The sequence below is a fragment of the Opisthocomus hoazin genome, chromosome 2, assembly GCF_030867145.1.
Source record: "Opisthocomus hoazin isolate bOpiHoa1 chromosome 2, bOpiHoa1.hap1, whole genome shotgun sequence".
Classification (NCBI taxonomy): domain Eukaryota; kingdom Metazoa; phylum Chordata; class Aves; order Opisthocomiformes; family Opisthocomidae; genus Opisthocomus; species Opisthocomus hoazin.
In genome coordinates this window covers 81,510,908-81,537,386 of record NC_134415.1, presented here as the reverse complement: position 1 = coordinate 81,537,386, position 26,479 = coordinate 81,510,908, and the positions used below count along the sequence as shown (strand labels likewise).

Here is a 26,479-nt window from a genome sequence, read left to right as displayed (position 1 = left end):
ACAGTAAGTCAGATGGCACCAAATCATTCTATAACATTGAAAAGCTGTTGAGGTGTATTCAAGGAGAGTACTGTGCAAGTTGTTTGAAGTGGTTTTTTCAACATTTTCTGTTGTTAAAAGTGCTTGAAAAAACAAACATGCAAAAAAAATGTGCACTTGCATAATATGTGATTTATGAAAGTGTAATTGTTCCATTACTTTGGTTTTTAAATGTGTTTTAAAAATCTCTCCTGTAAATATAGTGCTTTGTTTGGAAATAAAAGATCTGTTGCTAAAAGTGAAATGAGAAAATTAAAAACATTTTAGAGTATTAATAATGCCCTGGTTTAGGTTGTGTTTTAAATAAGTACTTCTTTCGTTTGAAGTTAAGTAGAAGATGTTATGTGCGTATCAGATGTCAGCCTTTCGGTGTTTGTTTTATAACAGTGAATCTTAGAAAGGAAAAATGCTTAAGTCTTGCTGAGATTTTACTATGTGTTCATTAAGTTGTAATTAAACAAAAAGACAAACGCATCCATACCATGTTTGGTGTTACTGAGAAATGAGGGCCTTTGTTTATCTGCTTGAGGTTCCCCTTGTGATTAGCACCTATCTGTGTTGTCAAGATTGCCTAGTTTTGGAACATTTAACTATATGTTTTAGTTTGGGATGAAATACGTATTGTTCAGTTCTTTCTTTTTAATAAGATTTTCCCTAATGGCTGCTGAAGACTGAAGAGGTGTGGATGGATTCATGCCACAGGCAGAACCTGTTGTTCCAGCTGATGAGTGATGGTGTCTTCTCTGCCTGTATTCTGAACTCATGTTCCTTTATTGTGACAAAGATCCCCTTATTGCTATGTAGACAGTTCAAAGTTGAGGGCTTGCTTGAAATAATATTGTCTTCCTGGGTGGTTTGTTTCATTGGTTTATGTAGAATTACTGTCTTCCAGTTGTCTTAGTGAGAAAATTTGCGTATTTCCTTTGTCATACCTTGTGTTTTCATTGCAAAAAACAGCCAAGCTTATGATCTAGGGACCAGATATTATATATGTCTTCCTTCATGAGTGTTCTCCGCTGCTCCGTACTGCACACATCACACGAACCGCCCCCCCTTAAATAGTGCTCAACATCTCACCTAGAAAGTCAACTACTTGTGTCATGCTTCACACTGTTACAGCATTTGGTGGAAGAGCCATGTGTACTAGAGCTGCAGAACTGGATAAGCAAAACCAGCCTTCATCCTAAGCAGTGGAGCTGCGTTCTTGCTTGCTTTTGGCTGCTGGAAAAATTACAAGCAACTGAGTCCCTCTGTCACACTGGCATTGGTAGTGTCTAGCTGCATTACAAATGGTTACTGCCAGGCAGGCTGTGAGAACTGAGCTGCTCTGGCACGTGGGGTTTTTGGTAGCAAAGGTGCATGTGCTTTCACATGGTTTCATTAAAATAAGTATTCCCAATTGCTTTATAATTTTTAACTTAGTCTGTTAGTGCTGTGGGAGATGGACTTTGCAGTGGTGTCCCTCTTTAGAAAGACAGGGAGAAGTTGCGTGACACACGTCTCTGGAGGTAACTCTGCTGCAGAGCCAGGAATAGAAATCCCGTTTCCCAGTCCCACCGGGTGTGATGCAGCTCAGGATTACGGTATGTGAATCACAGAAACATCTAGGTCGGAAGGGACCTCTTGAGATTGTCCGGTTCAACCTTTTGCTGAAAGCAGGGCCTTGGATTAGGTTATTCAGTGCCCTGTTAAGCTGAGGCTGAGGTATTTCCAGCTAAGGGAACTACACAACTTCTCTGTGTAATTCTCCTCCTAGTGCGCAGCTTCCCCGTATGTCCAGATGGAGTTTCCCCTGAAGCAGCTCGGTCCTGCTGCCTCCAGTCCTGTTCTCCATGCAACAATGTGAAGAGACCAGCTCCCTTTTTTGTCTATGAACTATGAACCTGTAGGTGTCAGTTCTTGTGCTCTGCTAAAATAGCGTCTTGGTGCTGCAAACCTCCCATACCCGTAACGTGAATACAGGGAGCCAATATCAGGGATGGCCATCTGATTTGAAGACATTCCCTAGTTGCGTTTGCGGGGTAGTAGATGTGACTTTCAGAGCCAGTGTCGCTTGGCTCTTTTTGACGTGTGACTGAGTGGGGTGGCACCTGCAGTGAAGATTCCCTTCTTGACTCCACAGTTTGACCAAGTGAATGCCGGAGAACGGAGTAAGAATCGGTCAGGATACGTTTTTCTCTTTGCTATGAAGAGTTCATGAGCAAAGGAGGAAAAAATGTTTCATAACTGTCCTGCAAAAACTACAAATATTTGGAAATTGACAGATTTTGTAATATGCTCTGTGAGTCCAACTGATCTCATCCATGTAATGTGTAACACCTAAAATAAATGTTCAGTGCAACCAGTGTCTATCATTTTATCTTTCCCCCCAAAAAAAAATTTTCTCACTTAACTTGATGATCATTTTATTTAAGAGTTTGATTCATCAGATTTGTCCTGGGGTGTAGACTTACTATTGTACATAAGTTATCAGGAACTGAGATGAAAATTTTTATTGCATCAAAATCATTGGTGAGCTCCTGTTGACTTCAGGTTGTGCAAGGTTTTGCTGCTACAGTGTAATATTAAAAGATTTATCAGTATTTATTTCACTTGCCCTGATGATAATAATTTCCTTTTCTGTGAATGAAAAAAACATCTGTACCTATATCATGCTGACTAGGTGAGATTCTTAGGGTAGTGAACAGAAATTTAGCAGTTTACTAGGGGTATTTGAGTTGCACATTTTAGTGGACTTTGTTCAGAGTGCCTTCCTCCTGCCTCTTGTGCTCATTGTATCTTTGAGTCATTTTCAGAGCAGCAGAGCCATGTCCTAGATATAAGGAATATGAATTACGATAATTTTGATCATAAACAGATTAGCTCTGAAGTGAACATTTGTTCTCTTTCCATTTTGTCAAAAAAGCCTTTTCAGTTCCCAATGCCTGTTAGACGGGGGTTTTAAGAATACGGCATTTTCTCTGCTTCTTATGTCTATAGCATTCATCACAGAAAAGGAAAATATTATTTCAGTTTTGTTGATACTGAAAATAGGTTCTTGTTACTTGTTTAGTGTTGAATAGTCTTTTCAGTGTGTCCAGGACTATAATTTGTAGTATCGTCTGCTATAGCTTGCGCAGAGGAAACTGTTATTCAACCTGTGTGTATGCTAGGATAGTAGACGGGATTATTTGTCCTGTTGATTATGAATGTAAGTATTGTTCTTAAGGCAATGGTAACCAAGAGTATTTTTCCTATTTACAGAGCAAGCTTTACATGGAAGGATTTAGAAGCCTAAAAGAAGGAGAACCAGTGGAATTTACTTTTAAGAAATCTTCCAAAGGCCTTGAATCAATACGGGTAACAGGCCCTGGTGGGAGCCCCTGTTTAGGAAGTGAAAGACGACCCAAAGGGAAGACAGTACAAAAAAGAAAACCAAAGGGAGATAGGTAATTACCTTACTTTGCTATTATCCCCCTTTTTTTTCTCTGCAAGTTTTTCTTGAGATTATGTTTTGAGCATTTATTCACTTGTGAAAGGAAACCCTTCTGTGTAAATTTTACGTGTACCCTAGTAATTTGATTTAACTTACTAAGCTGTGTCTATACAACTACATAAATCACCCACTTCATTGGTTTTACTTGAGAAGGTTTTATTGAATTAGAGGGAGCCTTCAAAGGAATGTAATATTGCTTGGAAAATATTGCTGTTAGACTGAGAAGAGAGGTCAGTCTGAATACAGGTGAAATAACATCATGTTTAGGTTAGAATTGTGCATGCTAAAGAGTCTATTGTGTGCAGTGGGGTTTTAAACTGTGCATCGGTAGTTTTATACAGAAGAAAGTGTAGGTGGTGCTGTCAGGGTTGAGATGTACATGGTTTGATTAATTGTATTTTTACTCAGTGAACAGAGTATCAGGTGTTTCCAGGACTTTTAAAGACGGGTGAAGAACTGTTGTAATAGTATTTTACAAATTCCATGTTAGTTTCAAGCGCTGCACTTCTTTATGCACAAGTGCCACAGTCTCACTTGCCCTGTTTCACTTTACTTTCTGCCTCTGATGGCTTGAAGAAGTTCTGTAATCCTCTTCATTACGAAGCCACCTGTACCTAGTTCCTTAAGGACAGCCTTCCTGCCCCAGAGTTCTTGTATTTAGGTGAATCTCCCTTTTTTCCTCATGGTCTTGCCCAGCCCAGTAGCTCTAATGACTGAGATCAAGGGGAATATATAGTTTGTGAAGGATGCTAGCAAGAACACCAGACAGCCAAGTTTTGCCTGCAGTATTTGGTGTATGGCATGACTGAAAAGTGTCTCTCTTCCATTGCAAATTCTGAAGCAAAGAGTAGCTTGGGAAGGAGAGGATCACCTGGAAAGGCAGTGAAGCCCAGCCTCGAGAAACAGAGCATCAGAAGCCTTTGCTGGCTACAGATGAACTCCACTTGTCCCCACCTCTGTTAAAAGGCTTCTTTTTTTTTTTTCCTCTTTTTTTTTCTTTTTTTTTCTTTAATTAAGGACTGGAGACAACATGATATTGTCCCTCTTTCACCTTCTTTGTAAAAGCTAAAGGCCATGAACAAAATTTATTGCTGCTGTAACAGATCAGAGTCCATAACCACAACAAGGAGAGACTTTGTAAGCCAGACAAAGCTTTCTTTTTGTTTGCTTACCATATCTGGCCATTCAGAGTTATGTTGCATGCAATGGCTCTGAAAAATCTTTTTTCTTTTTTTTTTCTCCCCCCCTTCCCCAAGCTAGGCTTACTATATAATTCTTACTTAAACCATTGGTTTTCCATGAACTGCAATTACTAATCTGTTTAGGGTATTCGCAATACCATTGTTATAGATGTTTCATACTACGGCAGCAAATAAAGGCCACAGTCATGCAGTCATGGTACTGTTGTCCTGGGGTTTGCACATGTATGTGAAGGAAGGCAGTCCTTGCTTCAAAATCCTTGAAATTTAAATGGACAGGTTGTAAGTAGATCAGGAAAAATTCCTGTTGGAGACAGGGATTTGAACAAATGTAGATATCTATAGTGCACAGTGTAGTCAATGCAGAGGAAGCAGTACTTTCAGAGTGCAATTCATCTCATCCTAGGGAAGCATCTAAAATATTAGGGATGAATTTGCCTAGTGGCTGTTTCTCTTCACAGACTACAAAGGGAGACTAGCTCCAGTGCTATAGATACTTCCCTTACAAGTCTCTCAAGTTAGGTGAGATGAATCCTACTTTCAGTGATGTTTTGTAATAGCTAAAGCATAGAAAAAATGAACAGGTATACTCTAAAAAACAGTGCAGAGGGGTGATCCAGGAGACAATGCACTCTTTCCTGTTCACTTGCCTTTAAAGAAGGAAAAACTCAAAATTAAATAGACTTAATTTGAAAACGTAGGCTAAAATATCTACCCACTTGTGTCTCAAAATTCTTATGCTTAAGTCATAAGACACCAAAAAAGTCCGAAATTTGAAATGTCTGAATTACCACTGACATCATCACTCAGTAAGGATTAGTGTCTTTGCTTGGAGGAAAATTAGTTTTGATTGAACGGCTAGCCAGTTAAAGAGGTGCATCTCCAGCACATGTAGTGGAAAATTCCTTGAAGATTGATGTTATACTGCAAGAACTGCTTCAATTTATGAAAGTTTGTTCCATGTTCCTGTGTTTCTCTTTTCTACGTTATCAGTGCAACAGTGTGAGGGCCAAGCCTCGCAACATCTTTTTAAATGGATCCCGTTTGAATGGATCCCATGACTCTATTAATGGTGTAGGCAAGATTTAAGGCAGAAGGAAAGAATTGACAGAAAAAGTTAGAGGTAGCAAAGGTGGGAAAAGCAGCAATATATGTGGGGGGAGAAAATAATGATACTGAGGTTATCAAATATTGGTGATTTTTTGTAGATTTTGTGGTGCTTCCACAGTAGGCTCAGGGTCTCTGTGATTTGCAGGGTGTCGTTGCTGTGGGGACCTTGCTAGAATAGTATTTCCCCTTCAGGGTTACTATGGGCCACACTAAGTTTATAATATATGTGGGAGGGCTTTGTGATTGCTATTGGTGATATTGGCTGCCTCGGCACCTTTCCCAGCCAGCACGCTAGCGCGCACCGGTACAAGGAAGGGAGAGTCTTCTGTGGTCCGTGTGAAACAAAGCTGCGGCTATCAGCAGCCTGCAGGCTTTGAGGTCCCAGGCCTTACTTTAATCTGTTGTAATATCCATGTGTCTTATATATGTATTTTTTCACAGTGTCCATAGTCATCTGGGCTAGAGGGGAGGTTTCTAAATGAGACTCAGCTGGGATTTGCATCTGACAAGTGTGGGTTCAGGAGTGGTGTTTTGTGGCAGAGATGCACAGTGGCAGCTCTAGGGGCTGGTCCCTACCTAAGTAAGCCAGGGGATGAATTTGCAACACATTACACTGCAGCAGGTTGCGGCTGCCTGCGTAGGAGCTCTTAACACATGCCGAACACTGTGTGTTTTGCTCAACTTTGACAGCGAGCTGACACAAGAGCACGCTGTGCTGCTCTCTAGGATTGACTGTGGGGAGCTGATGCAGTAAAGTACTCTGAATTCATACCTTAATCACCTGCTCAGTGACTTGTAGATAAGTCTGTGAAATCTTGGTTTAGAGTGGAATAAATGAAATTATGGTCAGGCATTGGAACAGGCTGCCCAGGGAAGTGCTTGAGTCCCCATCCCTCGAGGTGTTCCAAAAACGTGTAGATGTGACACTTCAGGACATAGTTTAGTAGGAATGGTGGTGTTGGGTTGACGGTTGGACTTGATGGTCTTAGAGGTCTTTTCCAACCTATGATTCTATGAAGTCAGAACCTAGCCCACCATCTCAGAGTAAGGTTTGGAGAAGGGAAAAAAAAATTACACTCTTTTAAAAAAAAAAACCCACAAAAAACCAAACACTCCCAGTGTTTGTATGTGACCTAAAGTGTAACCAGGTAAAAGACCATTTTATCAATTGTAACTTTTTATTTAAGATTATTTTTATAAATTTATATAGCAGGGAAAACATTCTTTAGTGCAGTGTATATTTAGATAAATTTCACCCACAGACCTTTGGCACAATATTAACAACGAAGATGCGTGGTGCTCACAGGACTAGAAGCTAGAGTTATCTTTGGGACCTAGAGGTATTATCCAGTATCTGTAAATATTCTAGTAGGAGCTCAAAATTGGATATTTTTTTAGTGTCTGTAGTGCTGTATGTGCTTGGCTTGGCATCTGCTTCACGTGGAATGTTTCAGGGGGAACAGGGAGGATGTTTATTTTTCTTTTTTGGTTTTGAAGTATTTACAACAAAATGGAACCAATAAAATGTAGCAAGAAAGCATGGACAAGGAAGAAATAATTAAGGGTATAGGTCCATCTCCCAGTTCTAATTTATGACATTTCAGTCCTATGCTACCTCTCCACTAATATCACACTTGTGGCAGGGAAGCTTTCTAAGACGAATGACCTGTATCAGTAAGTGGGTTGGATTTAAACATGTAATAAGTAAGTAGTATTTTGTGAGATTCTGGGTTTGACGTGAAACATTTCACTGACTTGGTTTGTAATACAGCCCTGCAAGTAAGCTGTGAGGGAGGGAGTAGGGAGCTGCTGGAAATGAGGGAGCTTAATGAAGCGTTGCCACTGGATAAACGGTGATGCTGAATTATGTTCTGGGAATGTGGCTAGTGAAATAGCTGTGTATTTGTAGCTCAGCTGGCTAAATAGTAATGAGCACTGCAGCATCTCTGTGTTGGGTTTTGGGCCCCTCGGTACAAGAAGGACATTGCATTGCTGGAGCATGTCCAAAGAGCAACGAAGCTGGTGAGGGGTCTAGAGAACAAGTCTCACGAGGAACGGCTGAGGGAACTGGGGTTGTTTAGTCTGGAGAAGAGGAAGCTGAGGGGGAACCTTATCGCTCTCTACGACTACCTGAAAGGAGGTTGTAGTGAGGCAGGTGTTGGTCTCTTCTCACAGGTAACTAGCGATAGGACAAGAGGCAATGGCCTCAAATTGCATCAGGGGAGGTTTAGGTTAGATATTAGGAAAAAATTCTTCACTGAAAGAGTGGTCAGGTATTGGAACAGGCTGCCCAGGGAGGTGGTGGAGTCGCCATCCCTGGAGGTGTTTAAAAAACGTGTAGATGTGGCACTTCGGGGATATGGTTTAGCAGGCATGGTGGTGCTGGGTGGATGGTTGGACTGGATGGATCTTAGAGGTCTTTTCCAACCTTAATGATTCTATGATTCTATGAACACTTCAAACCCCTTTTTCCAATACAGACATCTACGAAGGAGAGACAGCTAGAAAGGAAGTGGTTTTGTGTTAAGATATAATAAATAGTGTTTGCCAGTAACTCTTGGACATGACTAAAAGCCTAATTTTTGAATTAAGAAAAACGTTTCTAAACCACCAATTGGGTGGCAATACAGCCACTTAGGGAAGGGGGGCTGTAATTAAATAATATAATACTTTCCTGATGAACCGTCACTTAAAATTAATCTGTGTCTGAGTCAGACACAGAACTAATTTAATATCTGAAGACATTCAGTGGATGATCTGAAGTCCGTCTATAATAAGAAAATCTTATAAGTCTTTTTTAGAAGCTTGTCATCTGCACAAACAGCCGCTAAACCAGTGTGATGCAGGCAGAGATGATGGCATGGTGGAACGCTGTGGAGGACGTCTGGACTGAAGTTAACAGCACTAGGAGAGCTAGTTTAGGACAGCAAAGTTACATGATAGAAAGTCACTTCCAACTTGAGATTGTATCAGTTCCATCACTACTGACTGAATCATGCTCAAGTGTATAATTTAGTGGTCACAGAAGAGCCTCCTAAAGTCTCAAGCCGAGCAGATTTCTGTGAAGCAGACATGAATAATGGGAGTGGTACAGGCTGGGAAGGAAGTGCCCTGAACTAGTACCGAAATGGAAGAAGCTGATAAAATCCATGCTTAACAAACAGACTGGGCCGAGGCAGATGAGGAGAGCCCAGCAGAGTCCCTTCGCCTGAGAGCTGGGAGGCAAGGCAAGGCCAGGCCAGCGGTCACCGCACACAGCTATGCCACAGAGGACACGTCCGCTTCTGCCCTCGGTCAGCCCTGGGGACCCGCTCTGGGCAGGTCCTGAACAGCACTGGGGCGAGATGGGGGGCAGGCAGAGCGAGGGCACCCAGCTGTCCAGAGAAACGGCTGCAAAGCTCAGGGACTTGTAGCCTTTGGCACAAAATGGTGTCAGCCTGTCACTGTCAAAGGGTTGAATTTTCCTGCTCCTCTCCGAGGTAGCTTGCATTCACAGCTGTGCCGTGCTCTGAAGAGGAAGCTGGCACAGAAGTAATGCAGAAGTTGCATGGCTTTTACACAGATATCTTGAAAATTCAGCCTTGCAAAAGGACCTTACCCGAGGGTGGTGTTTCAGAAATTAAAATGTGAACACCTCCTCCCTGACTCTTTCACCTGGTTTTAGATCGTCAGAATTTCTTTCTTTCCAGTTTTCGTTCTTGCTTTTCCCATTCTTCAAGCATAGGGCATTTTCTTGGCTGCGTGCTTTCTCACTGCTTCACAGTGATCCTGTTGGGTGTTTAGTTCCTCTTTCCAGTGATGTCTGAGACCGCTCTTAGGCTTACAGACTGCAAAGACCACCGTAGTTTTTGTTCTCTTACATGAAAACTGCCATATGAAATGAGGTCCCTCTGGCCTACTCTCCTCTTTCCAACAGGTGCCTGTATTTTAAGGAGAGATTGTAAGAAATAGGGAGGTAGAACTTTCCATCTCTGGCAATTAGTGGTTTAGGCATTTCTCCAGTATTGGCACCTAATCTGCAGAAGACAATTAGATGGTGTGTTAAGTACCTGAGTTGCTGGACACAGCTTGGATTCTCAAGCAAAATTTGAGATTATTTGTGCAGTTTTATATAGTTAATAATTTGCACACTTAGGCAATAGGCTAGAAAGGGGGATAAACACTAGTCTAAGATGTGCTTTCTTACCTGATCTTATTATTGATATTTGCTGGCTGTACCATAATAAGCCACTAAACTAGTATGAACTGCTTTTTTAAAAAAAATGGGGGGGCAAAAAACCAAAAAGGCTTAGAGCTTTGCACTCCTCCAGTACTTTAAGAAGGTTATATCTTTGCTGGACTGCAAACATTAGGGACAAAGTTTTTCATACTTGCTCTTTTATTCAGGCTGACAACTTTTTGGAAGGTTTAGCAACAGTTCAGGTTTTTCCAAGAGTGCGATAAAACCAGGGGGCTTTATTAATAGGGTTAAAGAATAGATAACTTTTAAAAATAGTTGCCACATGGTGCTGTGGATTGGAGGCTTGAAAGCTGGCTTGGAGATGGATCTCTAGGGCAGGAGGTTAATCTTTCTTTGTGCGGACCCATCCAATTCTAAGTTAGAAGCCTCTGAAAAGCGTTACTGCACATACTCATTAGCCAGCCCTTGTTAAAATCTCTCCATCATCCATCTGTGTTTAAGGGAGCTGAGCAGCCACAGCCTTTCTGCATACCAAACACACGGCGTGCTTCCAGAACTCAGTCTGTCCAGCCTGATGAGAACAGAATCAGATCTCCAAGACCGGGTATTTTCTTCACCAACAGATGAAAGGAAGGTGTCTTAAGGGAGGAAAGGCAAAACAACTGCCACTGACTGTTGTGTATAGCGCCCAGTATCTATGGACCCATACACTTCTTGGCATGATTTCATCTCCAGCTTTGTGATGTAGCTGGACTTCAATCTTCTGGAAATGCCAGGTGCTATGGTAGGATAGGTGCCCCAGAGTGAGAGTACATGCAGGAAAGCCTCGCCTCTCAGGAGACAGCAAGCCATGGCTAGCCTAGCTTCTGCCCTCAGATCCAGCACACAGCATCGGGAGCTGCCTTCCTCCAAAGATAGTGTATTTCCTTTCCTGACTATTTCCATAGCTCAGACATTTGGGAGCCAAGATACAGAGCCGAAAGAACAGTACTCAGATCTTGGAGCTAGGTGTAGGAATGGTTACAGTTGTGCGTAACAATATGTATAATATTAGAATAAAAGATTTTGTCTTTCAGACAACATGTAGGAAATCCCATTCCAAATTTCAAATGTAGAGAACATTGTTTAATTTGCAAAACCAAGTGCCCATAGTTCTATGCAAGCTACAAAGCTCAGTTTGGTCGCTTACCAGCTGCACTGCTTCTCAGACCAAGATCAGTTAGAGTTATTTTAGGGTACCCAGGCACACTGTATTATGCTGTGTGGTGATAAAGGCAATTCCTCGTTCATCTGAAGGGCAGCTTTCTTGTTTTGCATGTTTTTAGCTACCAAATTCATCACAAGGCAACCTGAAAGTAGGGGCTCATTTCAGATCCCACATTGCTGATGAACTTGCATGACCATGCAGTGTTTCAGCCTGCTCGCTCAGGTGCAGGCGGGAATTGGGCTTTGCAGTTAGGCACACAAGTTGACAAAACATGTGAAAATCTGTGCTTCCTTTCTGTCAGGTGTGCCTTCTGATAGGGCTGTTCACGTGCTTCAGGTGAATGCAGATTTCTGTGCTAAAGCACAAGCTGGGAACCCACTGGCAGTGATATCTCTAAGTGATATAGAAAACTAATTTTCTTCATTGCAAGCTTGTATTGAGAACAGAGCAGAGCCTGGATAAAGTTGTCATTAGTATCTGTTCATAAGCCTACATTTAAGAAGAGAGAGGCCCCAAATTTTTCATGGTGTTTATAATAAGAAATCCAAGTTTGATGCTAAAGTAAGTAGACACCATTATGAAAATGTACAAGGAACAGATGACGTGAGTAGGAAGGTGTCATTTTTATGCAGCCTCATGTAGAATAAAGCTGTCCCTGCGCAGCAGATGGGTTTCTGAAGTACATACGCTGTTTGCGGAATGCAGACTATTTTTCTTTAATCGGATGTCTTCTCAGGCCTCGTGTTCTCTTGAGCACTTCACTCCGTTTTATCATGGGATGAGCTTTCTCTCCTACACAGTAAAGTACCAGCATATATTCATGCCTCTGCTGTGGTTTACTGATATGCCTAATGGTCACACTGGAGCCTCACCTTTGGGTCTGGGCAAGCAAATTGCTGCAAACAGTATTACAGGCAGTTGAACTGTTTCAGTGTGCCAGGCTGCAAACTGCAGCAGGCCAGGAGCTGCTGCATGAGTGATGAAGCCGTGGGGCAGCAACGTGCAGAAGAAGAGAGGGGGTAACCTTTTCAGCCATCTCAATTTAATCTGCTGCTGTTATGATCAGCTTCTAAGATCCTGTTGCAATTAGAGGAGTTTGTGGTTATGTTTCATACCCTGCTCACCTGATGAGTGTAACTGTGCTGATGACACGTGCTTGTTTTTATGTCAGTGGGACAAGCGTATACTTTACTGGTGATGGATTTCTTTGTTTGGAGGGGGTTTTAAGGCAAAGGGGAGAAGCTGATCTCTTTCAGTCACCTGAATTAACACCTTTATATTCACAGAAGATGAAAAAAAAAAGGATATGCTGGATAAAAATGTTTTGGGTATACATTTTGTATATACTTCAAACAACTTTGTGAAAAATCAAAACAGTAATGTTTCTTTAAATAAGAAAGAAGATAGTTAAGATCTCTTTGCTGGAAAACGCATGCTCTTGCATACTTCCCATACATGCAAGCTCATTTTTCACAGAGCCTGTGCACTAGCAAGCATAGTGCTTCATAGTGTTAATTCAGGAAGAAAGAACTGCCGACTTTATAAAAAAGATATCAGCTGCTTTTTTTCTAGTCCTATAGTTATGATTCTCCATACTCAAGGAATTTAGAAGCAAGAAAGAATGTAGAACTTTGCAGAATTTAACAGAGATTTTGCATAACTTCAGTAGAGTGTATGTAAAGTATTTCAGTAAATACTTTACAAAACATCGTTTTTGTTTCTAAAAATCTCCCTAATATAACTGGAATCTTCTTCACCCCAAATTTCTCTCTCACTGTTTAATTTCTTACTACTGTCAAGTAGACAAGAATAAACAAAAAAAAGTGCATATATTTTCAGGGCCCAACTCAGTAAATACTTAAGCCTGTGCTTTGAAAGTAGTAGGGAAGATGGCATTATTTAAAAAGATTTCCCTGATGGTGGAAATTTTGTTTTAGGCTCATGTTGACCTTGACCTACAGACTGTGCTGCTTTTTGCTCTTGTGCTGTGCTACAGCTGTCAGTGAACTGGGAACAGAACTGCTCACAGGACGGATTGTGTTTTAAAAAGATGCACACAGTCTGTGCTATATTTTACTACAAAAATGTTAAACCCCAAATCCCTTTTATTTCAGGAAAATAGTTGCGTTTCCTTGCTTTTCTTGATGTGTTGAACTCCAGCATCACCTAGCAAACGTACTCAAAGCATGTAGTAAACATGTAACACTAAGGAAAGATTATAATGGTGATTCCAGATGATGGAAAAATTTGCCATGTATCTTGGCCTGTTGAAAAAGATACCAAGAGCTTGAAAGCTGGAGAAAACTGAATTGTAGCACAGCTGATAAATCAGATATTCCCAAAACGTTGCCTTTGATTTACCACTGTTGATGAATCTGAAGCTCTTCAGAAGGAATAAAAGTTCTGGAGCCCTTGAACTTCAAATTAATAAAGTCTGTGCAGTAATATAATTCCAAATTGCTACAGCTGTTTCTTTTATTAGCTGTGGCTTCATGTTTCTGTCCTTGACACTTAGAAATCAAACCTACTTAAAGATGAATCATTTAAAAATGTGTATTTAGTGCAATATCTTATTTTGTCAAGAAGCTCAGCAGCTCATTGTGTTAGAGGAATGTGTCATGGAGGTAGTCATCTCTGTAGTGGTGGTGCAGGCACGCTACTGCTGTCCCCACTGTGCACACCCCCTGCCCCCCCAAGTGCACCTACAGTGTGCTAGAGCACTTCTCGAGCAGGTGAGCAGACTTGCGTCCGGAAAGAAATCATGGGTTTAAGGGCATATTTACACCAGGAAGGGTAGGTTTACTTTAGGGGAAAAAGTACCTGTTGAAGCCACCCCTGCACAGTGATGTGGCATCCTCTGTCCAGAAGTAGGACCGAGTAGGACTTTGCAGTTGCTTCTTCTGGTTATGGGAAGCCGTTCAGAGACAAGACAGCAGAGCTCAAATAGAAATACTCCTGTGATGTCCATGATCCCTCAGGCAGGGTGACAGGAACATATTTCAAGGATGGGGAGAAGATTAGGAAGGAGCAGGAATATGAAAACACAGACATGGGGGAGATGAGAAAGGAGAGGGAAGGGAAGGGCTTAGGGAGGGGAGGACAGACCATTGAAAATGATGCCAATAGAAGCACAGGGTTTTCCCAGTCTCCAGATGATCACCTCAAAGCTGGTAGTTTGGACACTCTTCAGGGAGTGCACAGAAGCCTGAATCCCTTCAGAACACAGATCAAGTCAAAGTTCCCTCCATTTTGAAAGATTGCTGCCAAGGAGCTAACCTCCAAGGAGCTGAAGCGTGAGTGGGAGCTAAGCTCCTGCGTTGCAGCCCTGCAAAGACTGAGATGATTCCAGCAGATCTGCGAGGGTAGATCTGAAATGGGACTTTTTGCAGTGGTCTGCTTATTATGTGTTCCTCGTTTATCGAGTGACAAATGTGACACATCTGGAGTTTGTTTTGCAGAACCACCAAGTGCTCCTGGCTGTAACAGTTGCTCAGTTTCGGCTTTGCCTGAAGCGTATTGGGTGCTATAAAATAGTGAGTGCTCTGCGGGCTCTGATACTTCAAATTGGGCACGTAGAATAAGGCTCCTCTGGAAAACGACTTTGACTTTTTATTTGTGCTCCAGAATCCTGTGCATTTCCTTGAGACCAGTCAAACCACACAATTTCCCACAGACATTGCAAAGTAATTAATATTTTTAATGCATGAAGATCTCTTAGTGAGCATCCCCAAAGTCAGTATTTCTGTATTGTGCTGAAGATTTAGCTGGATTCAGAGGTGAGTCTAGGCGTTGAATTGAGTAGGCTGAAGAAGAAGTATACAATAACTATCTTACTTTTCGTGCAGCAAATGAGAAAAGGTGGTGTCGGAGAACTCGGATGTCATCAGATGGTTCACAGGCTGTTAACTACAGTGTAAACTGTTTCCTTCTTTTTTGAATGCTGAATTTGTAGGTAATGGCTAGAAATTAGCCTGAACGCTCCTCTGACTAGCGGATAGGCTTGGGGATTTGGACTGGTTTTTCTTCGAAACCGTACTGTGACACTGTAGGACAAGGGTGAAGGGACTGGTTTCATGGAAGAAATTGCAGATACATGTGCAAGAGAGAACAAAGGTGGCCGTGGCCAATCTGGAGGAGTGGTGAGCCGGGGCGGGCGTTATTGATGGAGTTGAGGGAGCTGGGTTTGCTCAGTAACAGACCTGTGGAACAGTTAAGGAGGAAAGAGTTGTGAAGAGTCACTGTGAAATATATGGGAGTGAGCTAAACAATTTCTTCTTTGATCTCTCTTCATTTATAATCTTACTGGTGTTGAGTCTCTTGGCGCTAGAGCTTTTACAATGAATAGCTGAAAGTACAAAAACTGATCTAAATTGCACTGGTCTTGTTCTGATTTTCTTTAGCCTAGAAATTACTTGGAGTTTTATAATTTTAGCTGTTGGACAGTTTAAATGCTAAGCATTGAATTTGCTTCAGACAGCTCTGAAAACAATAGCAAACCACAGACTGCTCTTATTTCATTGTCTGCAATTAATGTTGCAACAGCCTTTGCATCAAAGTTTAACCAGAATGCTTTGATTTCCTCAATGATAAATGGATATCTTTTGACCAGTATAAAAAGCTGAAATAGTTCAATGTTTCAAATTCAGCTTCAGATGTGTTGGTGTTTAAAATTAGTACCTCTGCCTTTTTGTTGTGCTAAACTAATAATGTAAAACAAAACAATAGAGTGTGTGTGTGTCAGTTTATGTCTGTGTAAAGAGATGAGTTGTTCTATAAAATTACGCAGTGTTGTTTCTTCTGTCAGTGGGAGGGAATCATCAGTAGCTGGCAAGAGGATTAAAAATTGTATATAGCTCAGATGTAAGGAGCAGCCTATTTATTAACCTTGTTAAAGGTTCAATTTTATTCTTTTTCCTGAGCTAGTTGTTGTAAATCACTTCTTTCTAGTAAATATATGAAAAATCGTTAATTTCCTGTTGATCAGGCTCATTTTTTCAATTTTTTGTGCTTTGATGTATTTTTGAAGAATTGTGGCTGGCTGCCTGCATAATTAATGCTAGGAATATGTGCCTACATTTCCTCTTAACAATTACTTAAAATGTGCAAAGCACTTTAGTTTTCTAAGTCAAAAAAGAGCCTACAGAGTGTTTTAGTTTACCTTTTGTTAAATAGTTTGATGGGATTTTATGTTACTAAGTGTGGGAGTATCATTAATCACTTTTAGAACTTTTGTCCCTATGTACATTGTGCAACGTACAAATTTTACTTGGAGCCCAGAAATAATTTTATCAAATGGTTCATTCTTTTTATTCCTGTGTTTCTAACTCACTGGAGCCTCATGAAGCTGTCTTTCTCCTTTACAATCTATACATTTCATTTATGCATAGAAAAGAAACATCTGGCATTTTTTTAATGAGAGCTGTGTGCTCATTGACCAAACAAGCAGCAAGGAATCTGTTGTATGGCTGATTATGGCAAGAAAATGAGGTAGTAGTCTCACTAATAATCAGTAAAATTTGTATAAACTGGTGCGGTTTCATTTTCTGAGTTAGCTAATCTCATGCTTTCACCCTTACAAGAAAACAAATCGTGTTTAAAAAATGCCTGGTGTGGAAAAGTGCTGCTTTCAAATGTAGAGTTTAGAAACATTTAAAACAAACCTATCTGTGGTTAAAGGTGCTGACTCTTAATACTCTCCAGTCTAGAGCTTTCCTTTTTTTATCTTTGAAGTTCAGTCATTATTCTGTGTCGATGCCATTGGTTTTACTTATTTTTGTGTCCTACAGGAATGAATTAGTGTTGTTTAGAATCAGTCTTTTTAGAGTATTTATGAATGTAACAGATCAACAAGTTTATATTTTACGCAGCCTGCAGAGCTGGATTTTGGAATTTGCTTTTTTAGTGGTTCTTTTGTGGAAGAGAAATCTTTCAGGCATGAATTGATAGTCCAGATCTTTTGAGGTCTGTCTGTGCTAACCTATGACCTCTGTTCTTAGGAGGTCAACATCTGAGGGCAGGAGATTAAGGCAGTTAAAAGATTGGAATGGGAACTGGAATGGAAAAATTAGCCAGCACATTTTGGGTGGAAAACATCAAAGTCATCAAACAATTTGCTTATTTTAAACTCAGTTTAAGGGTAACAAGCTAATTGTACTGTGTTTGTTGACGCAAGCAATTTATATTATTTGAGGACGTTAACACTGAAGAAAATTTTTTTGTCGGAGAAACATAATGCCTGTTCAGTATAAATGCACGATGTATTTTGTATACTAAATGCTTTTGTGCAAATTTTTTAGGATAATAATCCAGGATCTGGTCATACAGTCTACATGCACTTAATTGGCTCTGTTCCTTACAAACAGCAATAGTAAGTGTTGTGGAACCTGAATCTTGCTTGTGGTCTGCCGAAGACCCCTCCCTCTCATTGAAGAATGCAGGTGCTCTCAGTACATGGGAAAAATTATTCCCATATTAAAATTTCCTGACCATGGTGCTTAAAAACATTTGTAAGCATCTCTTTTTGTTACAGCTTTTGAAATGTGAATTACTTTCTAATGCAAACTTGTCACCAAGGAATGTTCTTTCATAGATTATGAGTTGATTTAAGGGAAAATAGCACAGTCTGTTTGTTCTTGTCTGTCATAGTTCAAAATTCATTAATATGTGTTTTTAGAAGAATGAGGACTTCATCTTTCATCTGTACAATCAATTTCAAATATGGTATTATCTAGAAAAAGACACCTTTCCACATCTGAAAATTATGCAAGTTCAAGGATTTGTGTAAGCAATCACATTTTTGTCTTGCTTGTTCAAAGCGCAAATAAAAGCGGTTTCAGTATCCCATGCAAAAGCCAGACCAGTGTTTCAGCGTGCAAGCCCACCTAACAGGAAAAAAACGAAAGGTCATGGATGTCTCTCAGCTCAGGCTCTGACTAAGTGTGTGGATCCTAGTACTTGTCCTATAGGTATGGCTACTAATTAAATTAAAGTTCTATAAAATACAGCAAAACTCGAGCAGACAGCTGTCTGTAAGCCTCAGTCTAACCTCCACGTTATTATTGTTCTTCTGATAGCGAAGGATATGTGATTTAAACCCCTTTGCAAGCTTATAACTTTCCTTGCTATTCATCTAAAGGCTAAAACCTTCCTTCTGTAGCTTTTAGCCCTGACTGGCACCCGAGGGGAAACTGAGCAAGACGATGACCATCATTTCTTCCTCTCCGTCACGGAAGTAAAAGAAGGGAAGGCAGGAGGAGCTGTTGTGGGCTGCGGCAGCCCGTGGACCGTTCTCACCGAGGCAGCCACTGCTCTCCTTCCTTCCTGCCCTGCCATTTCGCCGGGGTGGCTGGAGAAGCTCTGCCAGCTGCAGGGACTGCAGCAGCCAGCTGTGCCCCGCATCCCCGGTGGTACTGCCACAGCCAGCTGTGCCCCACGTCCCTGGGAGAACTGCAGGCGTAGGGGAAACGGGGAGCGTTTGGAGGGGCAGGACCAACCCTGAAGGCTGTTGTAGCGTGGAGATCTGTTCCCCATTTGAATTCTTGGGATAAAATGTGGTAGCTTCTGATCAGCCATTTTGTGATTCTTTCTTGTCAGCCCTCTCAGTGGTTAAGTAAATCGGTAGGATCAATGAATGGAGAGCGAATTTTGTTTTACAGAACAGCTTTGGTTACCCGTGTGTAAGAACACGTGAATCATTGTGAAGGAACAGAGGACTTGTTAATTAATAAAGGAAAAAAGTTAAGCAACTACAAAGATAGTGTGCCTGACGTGACTTAAGATAACTTTCTTGTTTGCCTGAGCCCTTTCTATACCTTGCCTCTGTTCTGTCTGTTTAGATAGTAAACTCCTCAATGCCGAATTGGTTTCCTTCTTAGTCCGTACAATACTTAAAATCACTGCTGGTTTAAATTACAATAGTAATTGTGATTCTTGGCTATTTGAATTATTAGAGAGCAGTGATACACACACACACACACTATTTTTTAATCTGTAAGACCTGCTCTTCAGGATTTTTGTTGAAGGGTATGTATCCTGTTGTTTCATTATGTTTGACGATTCAAACATCCTGTCCACAAGCCTGCTGTTCTTAACTATCTTTTGCCCACCCTTTAAAAGTAGTCTATAGATACTTGAGATTTACAGATTGAAAACTGCTCTAGTGGAGAGTAGGATGCTGGAGGTTTTTCATCCCTTAATTATTGTTGCATTATTTCTAAATGTACTAAGAACTGCCTCTGATTTTTGTGTGCAGTAGCTTGCAGGGCAGAGTAGACTGCTGAGTTTGAGGAGGGGGAATTCAGAACTCAAAGAAATTATAATACAATTTTTTTATGACTTAGAAATTATATTGGATTTTTTTATGATGGAACCCTACTCTGTTTTCACTTGGTCTGTGTGAGAAATAGGTAGAGAATATTTCCCCAGTTCCCTTGCATGTTCTTTTCATAACAAAAAATTGCTGCCAAGCTAGACAAAACTGAGCAGAATTACTGCAAATACTATTTTCAGGCTTATGTGCTTGTGAAGGTTGAAATTTCTGGCAGTGCAGCTGCTCCAGATTTCTGACTGCAGCCCCCAGTGCTCTTGGAATCAGTGTCTCCAAATGGACTCTGTAATTTGCCTCAGCTGAGTCACTTCCTTACCACGAACTGCCATAGAGAGATTATTTCTTCTGCTTTGCTTTCTAGGGTTTAGCCTGCACTGCCCCCCTCCTTTTCAACATAAGAACTCATCAGAAAATACCTTTTGTAGTAATGCAGTCCCGTTCAGAGGGTTTCAGAAATCTGGATTATTGGTGGTCTTTTTTGTTGAAGGGACTGTTGGTTTTTGTGTTCCTCCTCGGTTTCTAGCTGCTAATTTGAATGAGAAGTTCTTTATAAGTAGTTTCTTTGTAAGTGTAAGTATTGCTTTATAAGTATTTCGTTATAAGTAGTGGTTACAGTTGTTCCCAATTGCCAGGTGAACATGAATGTCTGTGAGATACTTCAGGTGATAGCTATCCATAAAATCTTCAGAAGTATATCTATCACAAAGAATATAGCTAAGCTGTTATATCTCATTTTTCTCAATTTGGCAGAATAATAATAGTCTTTACACTAGTGTAATGTTAAGATGCATTTAATAGAAGGTTGACTTTAATTTTGAAAAGCCAAAAAAATATTAAATCTGTTGTATGCATATGTATTGTGTACACATATATAGTATACGCATAAATGTGTACACAGTAGACTTACAAAAAGTTGCATCAGGTGCATTGATGAAAGTGGATATCAAAAGGAAGATGACTTAATAAGAGAGCAGTTCAGAATGAAATGTACATGTTGATGACCTCATCAATTTAAAAAAAACGTTGTTTTTATAGTTGCATGGTAAAGCTGACAGGAACTGATTAGTGCTTCTTTCTTCTGCTGGCAGTGATATTCCCTTTCTATACCAAACTTCCACCAGATGAGCTTGGCACAGGTACTCACGTAACAAAGTGACGCTGTGGAACGTGGCGAATCCTGGCTTTGTAACCCAGTTCAGTTTATTGCAGTTGCGGGTAGCTAAGACTCTGCGTGACTGGCTTCATCTGAAAGGTGCTGCGTGTCTTGCATTAGTAGGAGGACATCTTCCTTTAACCAGGCGACGGTCCCCGGTCTGTGCCTGTGTAGTCCATGGGGCCACAGTGCCTGCGTCCTTCTCCTGTTTCTCTCTGCTGGTGCATCCTAGAGTGCATTGCTTTACATTATTCCCCTTTTGCAGTATGAGCTCTTAGACAAAATGAAGCTGTATCAATATAGCTGTGTTAGCTTACTCTCATTAAGCCAGGTAACAACAGAAGCAACAATGTCACGACATGCACTTCTTCTATCTATGGTCTTTGCCCATGTAAGAAGATCAGTTGAGAGTTTTCACAAACCTGCAAAAAATTCTTGAATTACAGATTATGGTTGAGACTGTAAGTGAAAAATTATGTGAATTATAAGGTGGTATTAGTATTGGAAAGGAATCGTGATACTGTAGGCACACTAAGCACTGGAGTGGAAACATCCGGCTGCTATAATGAGATGCTGTGTTAGGAACAGGATACTACCATGTTCCCCTGCTATGGTAGCAGGTGGTAAATTTGCTTAAGCTTGCATATTTTGTTACGTTGTAGAGGACTACAGTTAGTGTGTGGCATATAAATCCATTTTAATTAAACTTGGAATTGTTTTCTTAAAGCAGATTCTCATTTAGTTAAAGAAAAAGCTGAAAATTAAAATTTCAGTTTTGAAAATGAAAATTTTCAAGTGAAAAATAAAAAATTCCACAGGGACAGGTTTATGTGTAAAGACTTGAAACAAATCTGAAAAAAAAGAAGGCACTGCTTTTATTAAATGATAGTTCAAGATTGCCAGTTTAAAAATCCTTATTTCCTTGAAGTAGTCAGTTGTGATTCATGCACATCAGTATGTAAAAGCTAAATGTGACGATTAGGAGCAGAATCGGGATGGAAGTGAAGGTGGTGGGGTGTGAAGAACTGAAGATGGGGAGGAAGCGTGGTAAAAGGGATCGCTGGGTATATACTGGGTAGTTGGTGGGACTGGGGCTGACTGGATTAAAGGGAACTGGTGGGTGGGCAGTGCTCACCTCTCCATGGCAGATGGAGGCAGGGCTGCTTCCGACCCGATGCTTTCTGTGGACTGATGACTTCCAGTGCTGGTAGACAGGTCTTCAGCATACTTCTGTCCTGGATCAGGCAGGTTGTGGTGCTCACCTTCCTTTTGCCCCTATTTTCCCCCCAGAAAAGGCAAGGAATAGTCAGAGAAGCTTCTTTAACGTGCATATTTCACATGATTCAGAGGAAGAGGTGTGCCAGACATGGTCAGCTGCAAGAGACAGAGAGAAGAGCAGAGGTTGTAGGTTGTAGCTGCGTGCTTGACATCCGTGCTCCAGGGTGCGTGACTGGCCAGGACTCTCCCTGGTTGGGACGCAGCTCTCTGCCAGGGCAGGCTGGCTGCTCCCCAGGCACCCCGTGTGCGCGGGGTGCGCGTTGTCTGCGAAAGCCAGCACGTGTGAAGATGCGTGCTGCAGCTGCGGTTACGCTGAAGTCTGGGGGATATGGCTTAGCTCCCAGTGCCAGGCTCCCTGGAGGTGTGCTGTGGCTGGGGTGTAGCCTGGGGGGTGGGAGGGCTGGTTTCTGGTGGCTGTGCATGGACTGCTTGAGAAAGGCGGCCACGTGTGTGGCCTGAGGGTAGAGGTTCTGCTGCTGCCCTCTGTGGGATGCGGGTGAGCAGGCTCAGGTGTCCCAAGGTGGCCCCTCCTGGGACAGGATGGGCTGCACAGCGCTCGATGTAAAATTACCCTCTTGGTGTTTCGGACAGGCAGCACTTGTGACACTGCCACACGCATCCACGGGCTGAGACTGCTGAGACAGTCAAGCAATGCGGCCAGGAGAGTTCTCCTGAGGATGTGTAATAGATGCAGCCCTGGAGACCTGTTTGGCAGAGCATGCCAATAACTCAATTCTGCCTATGCTGCAGTCTTTTTCTGCAGCGGAGAAGAGCCGCTCTGGAGGACAGATGAAGTCTGCAGTCTGGTCAGGTCAGCATTCCCCTACCAAGTGCAGTTGGATTGGGTTGGTACGTACCGCTCAGCAGATAGGGAAGGTACAGAGATGGCCTTGGCCCAACCCCAGGCCATACCCTTTCTCAGGGGGCATTCAAGACAGATTCCTTCAGACTTGGGGGTTTACTTAAGATTTGTTGCGTCAATAATGGTGTTCTTAAACGTGAAGTGAGTGTGTACATTTAGGTTATTGTCGATGTAGGCGTTGAACATCCTGAGATATTTTGGGTATTTTTCCTTTCTATGTGCTCGTAAATCATATATGCTGAATATCAAAAGCATAAGCTTCCAGTGGCTTGTTCTGTGTCTCGTGCCTGTGTCCATTAATACATGGCCAGGTCTTGGTACCCTTCCCTTTCACATGCTGACATCCGCTGGGAACACACAGCTAGTGTTCAGCTATGTCTGGTCCAGGCTTGCCAAAACTCTCCCCAACAATCACCCCAAAACCCTTCAGCCAAAGGCTCAGACAACTGCGCTTCACAGTCCGACTGATTTTTTTATGCGGCTGACAAATGATGGCTTTCAGGGTGTTTTTGCTTGTTAGAGAGACACTGTTAAGTTGAAAATACTGTAAAATTCAGAAAGCAATACTGCACTAGTTACAAGTATAAAGCATACCAGTGTTTTTTGTTGTTGATTTTTCTGCACTGTGCTGTACAAGCTGAAGAAACAGGAATCTCTGAGGTACTGGACAGCATTAACAGATTGAATCCCCATTAGTGATTTTTTCTTGTGAGGGAACTGTGACTTTAGAAGAAATGGATGCTGCCCCTGGCTTTGTAAGCCAGGTCCCTGCCAGGGTGCAGTTTCACGTTACCAGGGGCCGGCCAGCTGCCGTGCCGCACAGCACCCAGCCAGCATTGCGGTCCTCTCCCCGCAGGGCTGCTGGTTCAGATCTAATCCCATAGAGAGCATAGCTGAGAGAAACTAATCCTGAAGAAAACTAAAGTACCAAGGGGCAAACAGATAGGGTGGTGGCAGAGTGGGGGGTGCCTCTTGGTAAGAGCTCCGCTTTTCCTGAGTTTATCCAGAGTACGAAACCCTACGGGCAGCTCGGCATGAAACATGTTGTGCTCTCTGCTTGGCGTGGCAGAGACGTTCCCCACAATGTGGCAGTGGCGTTGTGGTCCCTGTAGTAGGAGCGATGCAAGGTCTGCCCTCCTCAGTGGCAGGTGGTGGTTTAAGAGCCAGAAGGGTTCACTGGAGCAGAGCGTCAGGATCACAAAACCCAGCAGGGAGTTGGTTTGGCCTCCAAAGGGCCAGAGGTGTGAATAAGCATTGGCAAGACCTTGCAGAGGGTTTGGGGAGCGTCCCAGGCAAGGCCTTTTCTATTCGTGCTTCCCCTGTTGAACTTCCACGCAGATCTGAAGTACCAGATCCCACTGCACACCAGTTCCCCACAAGAACAATGGTCTGTCCTTTTAGCAGGTGAGCAGCATTCCTCAGCTCTGTGCCCAGCATGCCTGTGGGACTGGAGAGCAACCTTTAAAAGCTGCAGTGGTCAGGCTTAATTCACTGTTAACTCCTAGTCTGGCGTTTTAGTATGGCAGAGAGGTGCGTATGCAGTGGAGTGGTGATTTCTCAGTTCCCTTCTTGCTACTCCTCAAAACTTGCAAAATGCAAGCAGTAGGCTTGGAGAAGTGCAGCGTGTGGTGTAATTGCAGCTCTTCCTTCCCCACCAGCTTCCTCCAAGCGATCTGTTTAATTTTTTGCCTGCTTCTGTTACATTAGTTTGAACTGCTGTGAAGACCATACGTACTAAAACTAACATTTCCTATTGTAGGGTTCTGCTGTTTTACATTGATCAGATTATCGTAAGTGTGTTACAGTTTCGGAGTTTGACTTTGGATCTTAAATGAACTAAAATGATAACCTGCCTTCTTTGTGACAAGGGAAAAAATAACAAATTTCACACAGTAGTGGAAACCCTATTCTTTCCATCTAATTTTACTATATGCATCAGTTATAGAGTGTTTGTGTGTAATACACAGGAAGTTCATGTTTCAGGTTTCTTAATGACGGCTCTTCAAAGGAAATTTTCTCACTGGATGGAAAGAAAGGATTATATAAAAATCATTGCTTAGAAGTAGTAGTAGTGTAATGCTGAAAAGTACACGTAAGTGTCAGTAACCTTGTGAAACACAGTATAGAATCCATTCAATGTTGTGTTTTCCACCCTTCCAAAAAAGGAAAGCATATGGTCCCTGATATTTCCACGCACATGTATTTTCCTAGTCTATACTAGGAATCTGTGAATTTTCAAAGCATTCGTAAATACTGATCAAGTATAAGAGTATGTTATAAAATGCTAATTTGCTATGCTGAGATAGCAAACTAGTTTTATTGCAAATCTTTCAATTATCCTCAGTTACCAAGAAAGTGAAACAAGTACTTCAAAAAAAAAAGAAAATGACCAAAAAACCCCCCAAAACCCCAAATAGTTCATTTAAAAAAAATAATTTATGATAAAGCTCTACAGGGATATTAATGTTATTCAGAGTTCCTTTTGTACAAGGAGTGTGATATTGGCAACTAAAGTCTTGATTGATTGATGACTCCCCTTTCTATAAGACAGCTTAAGGTTTTCTTGTTGTCATCATCATTAGAGCAAAGTTACTGGCTGAACTAATTCATTCTGCAAGACTTCATAGGAAAAATATTTTTGCAGCTATTTTTTCTGATACACATGTAATTTTGACTCTGGTGGATAAGAGATGCAGGGTAAGACAGCTGCCTCAGAAAGGAACAAAGCTGCAAAGCTTAGCATGCTGAAATCAAGGGGGGCATCTAATCTCCATCCTAGGGTGCTAAAGGACCAAGCGTCACATCAGTCCTTGATTATTAACAGCTTTTGCTTTGGGATACAGACTTGGGGCTAAAGAGTGCCCATGAGAGAAGGACGTAAAAACTGCAAGCAACAGCAAATCAAGCCAGTCCAGTCTCTAAATATGCATGACAGCCTTGCTTTCTACTAACAGAGAAGATCTGGAAAAATTAGAAAAAGTGGGTGAAGTGCAATGTTAGTTTATCAATTGCAAATCATGCCTTACCTTTATTATTGTACCTTACCTTGCATTTGTATTTTGTTAACTAGATTATTTTCTTACACAATGGAAATGTACTAAACGTAATCCGGCCTTCAAAAGGATCTGTTACAGTGTGCGAGGGAAACTTACCCTTTAAAATAAGGTTTACCACATGAACTTCCACGCTCACCTGTGATTTATGATTTGGAATTAGAAACGTTAACAACACAGGATAAAACTTGTGCAGTGTATCCCTCTGAACCACCTCGTGGCATTTAGGCAGCCTTTAAGGACAACCATATTAAAGAAATATTCAAGTTAAAAATAACTTTCCGAAGTTGCACCATACTATTTATGTAAAAGATAAAGGGGTGAGGGACAGGATTTAAACTGACCTTCTTGCTGTGGGAGGAAAGTAGAGGTCACCACGTCCTGCCTTTCCTGCTGGTGTGTCTTTCCTGTGGTTCCCCAGTTCATTGGTCTTCCCCTTTGGCAGCCAGCCATGGTTGCCCCAAAGGTTTTATGTCAGGTTATGGGAACTCCAGGAAGGAGTTTGGCTGGCATTTTCTGCTTTTGGGGAGCATGTGGGAAGGGGGAAGCTGCTCTTCCTAAGCATGTCTAGAGCAGCTTGGGGGAAGAAAAGAAGAG

The 26,479-nt window shown here is 41.7% G+C and overlaps 1 protein-coding gene across 1 annotated transcript in view; it reads left to right on the top strand.

Moving 5' to 3' along the window:
• Positions 1-26,479, top strand: part of LIN28B (lin-28 RNA binding posttranscriptional regulator B) — a 99,048-nt gene that overhangs the window by 53,160 nt on the left and 19,409 nt on the right. The window contains exon 4 of the mRNA XM_075447184.1: positions 3,283-3,467. Within this exon, the coding sequence (XP_075303299.1) occupies positions 3,283-3,467 (185 nt within the window). The remainder of the gene's footprint in view (positions 1-3,282; positions 3,468-26,479) is intronic.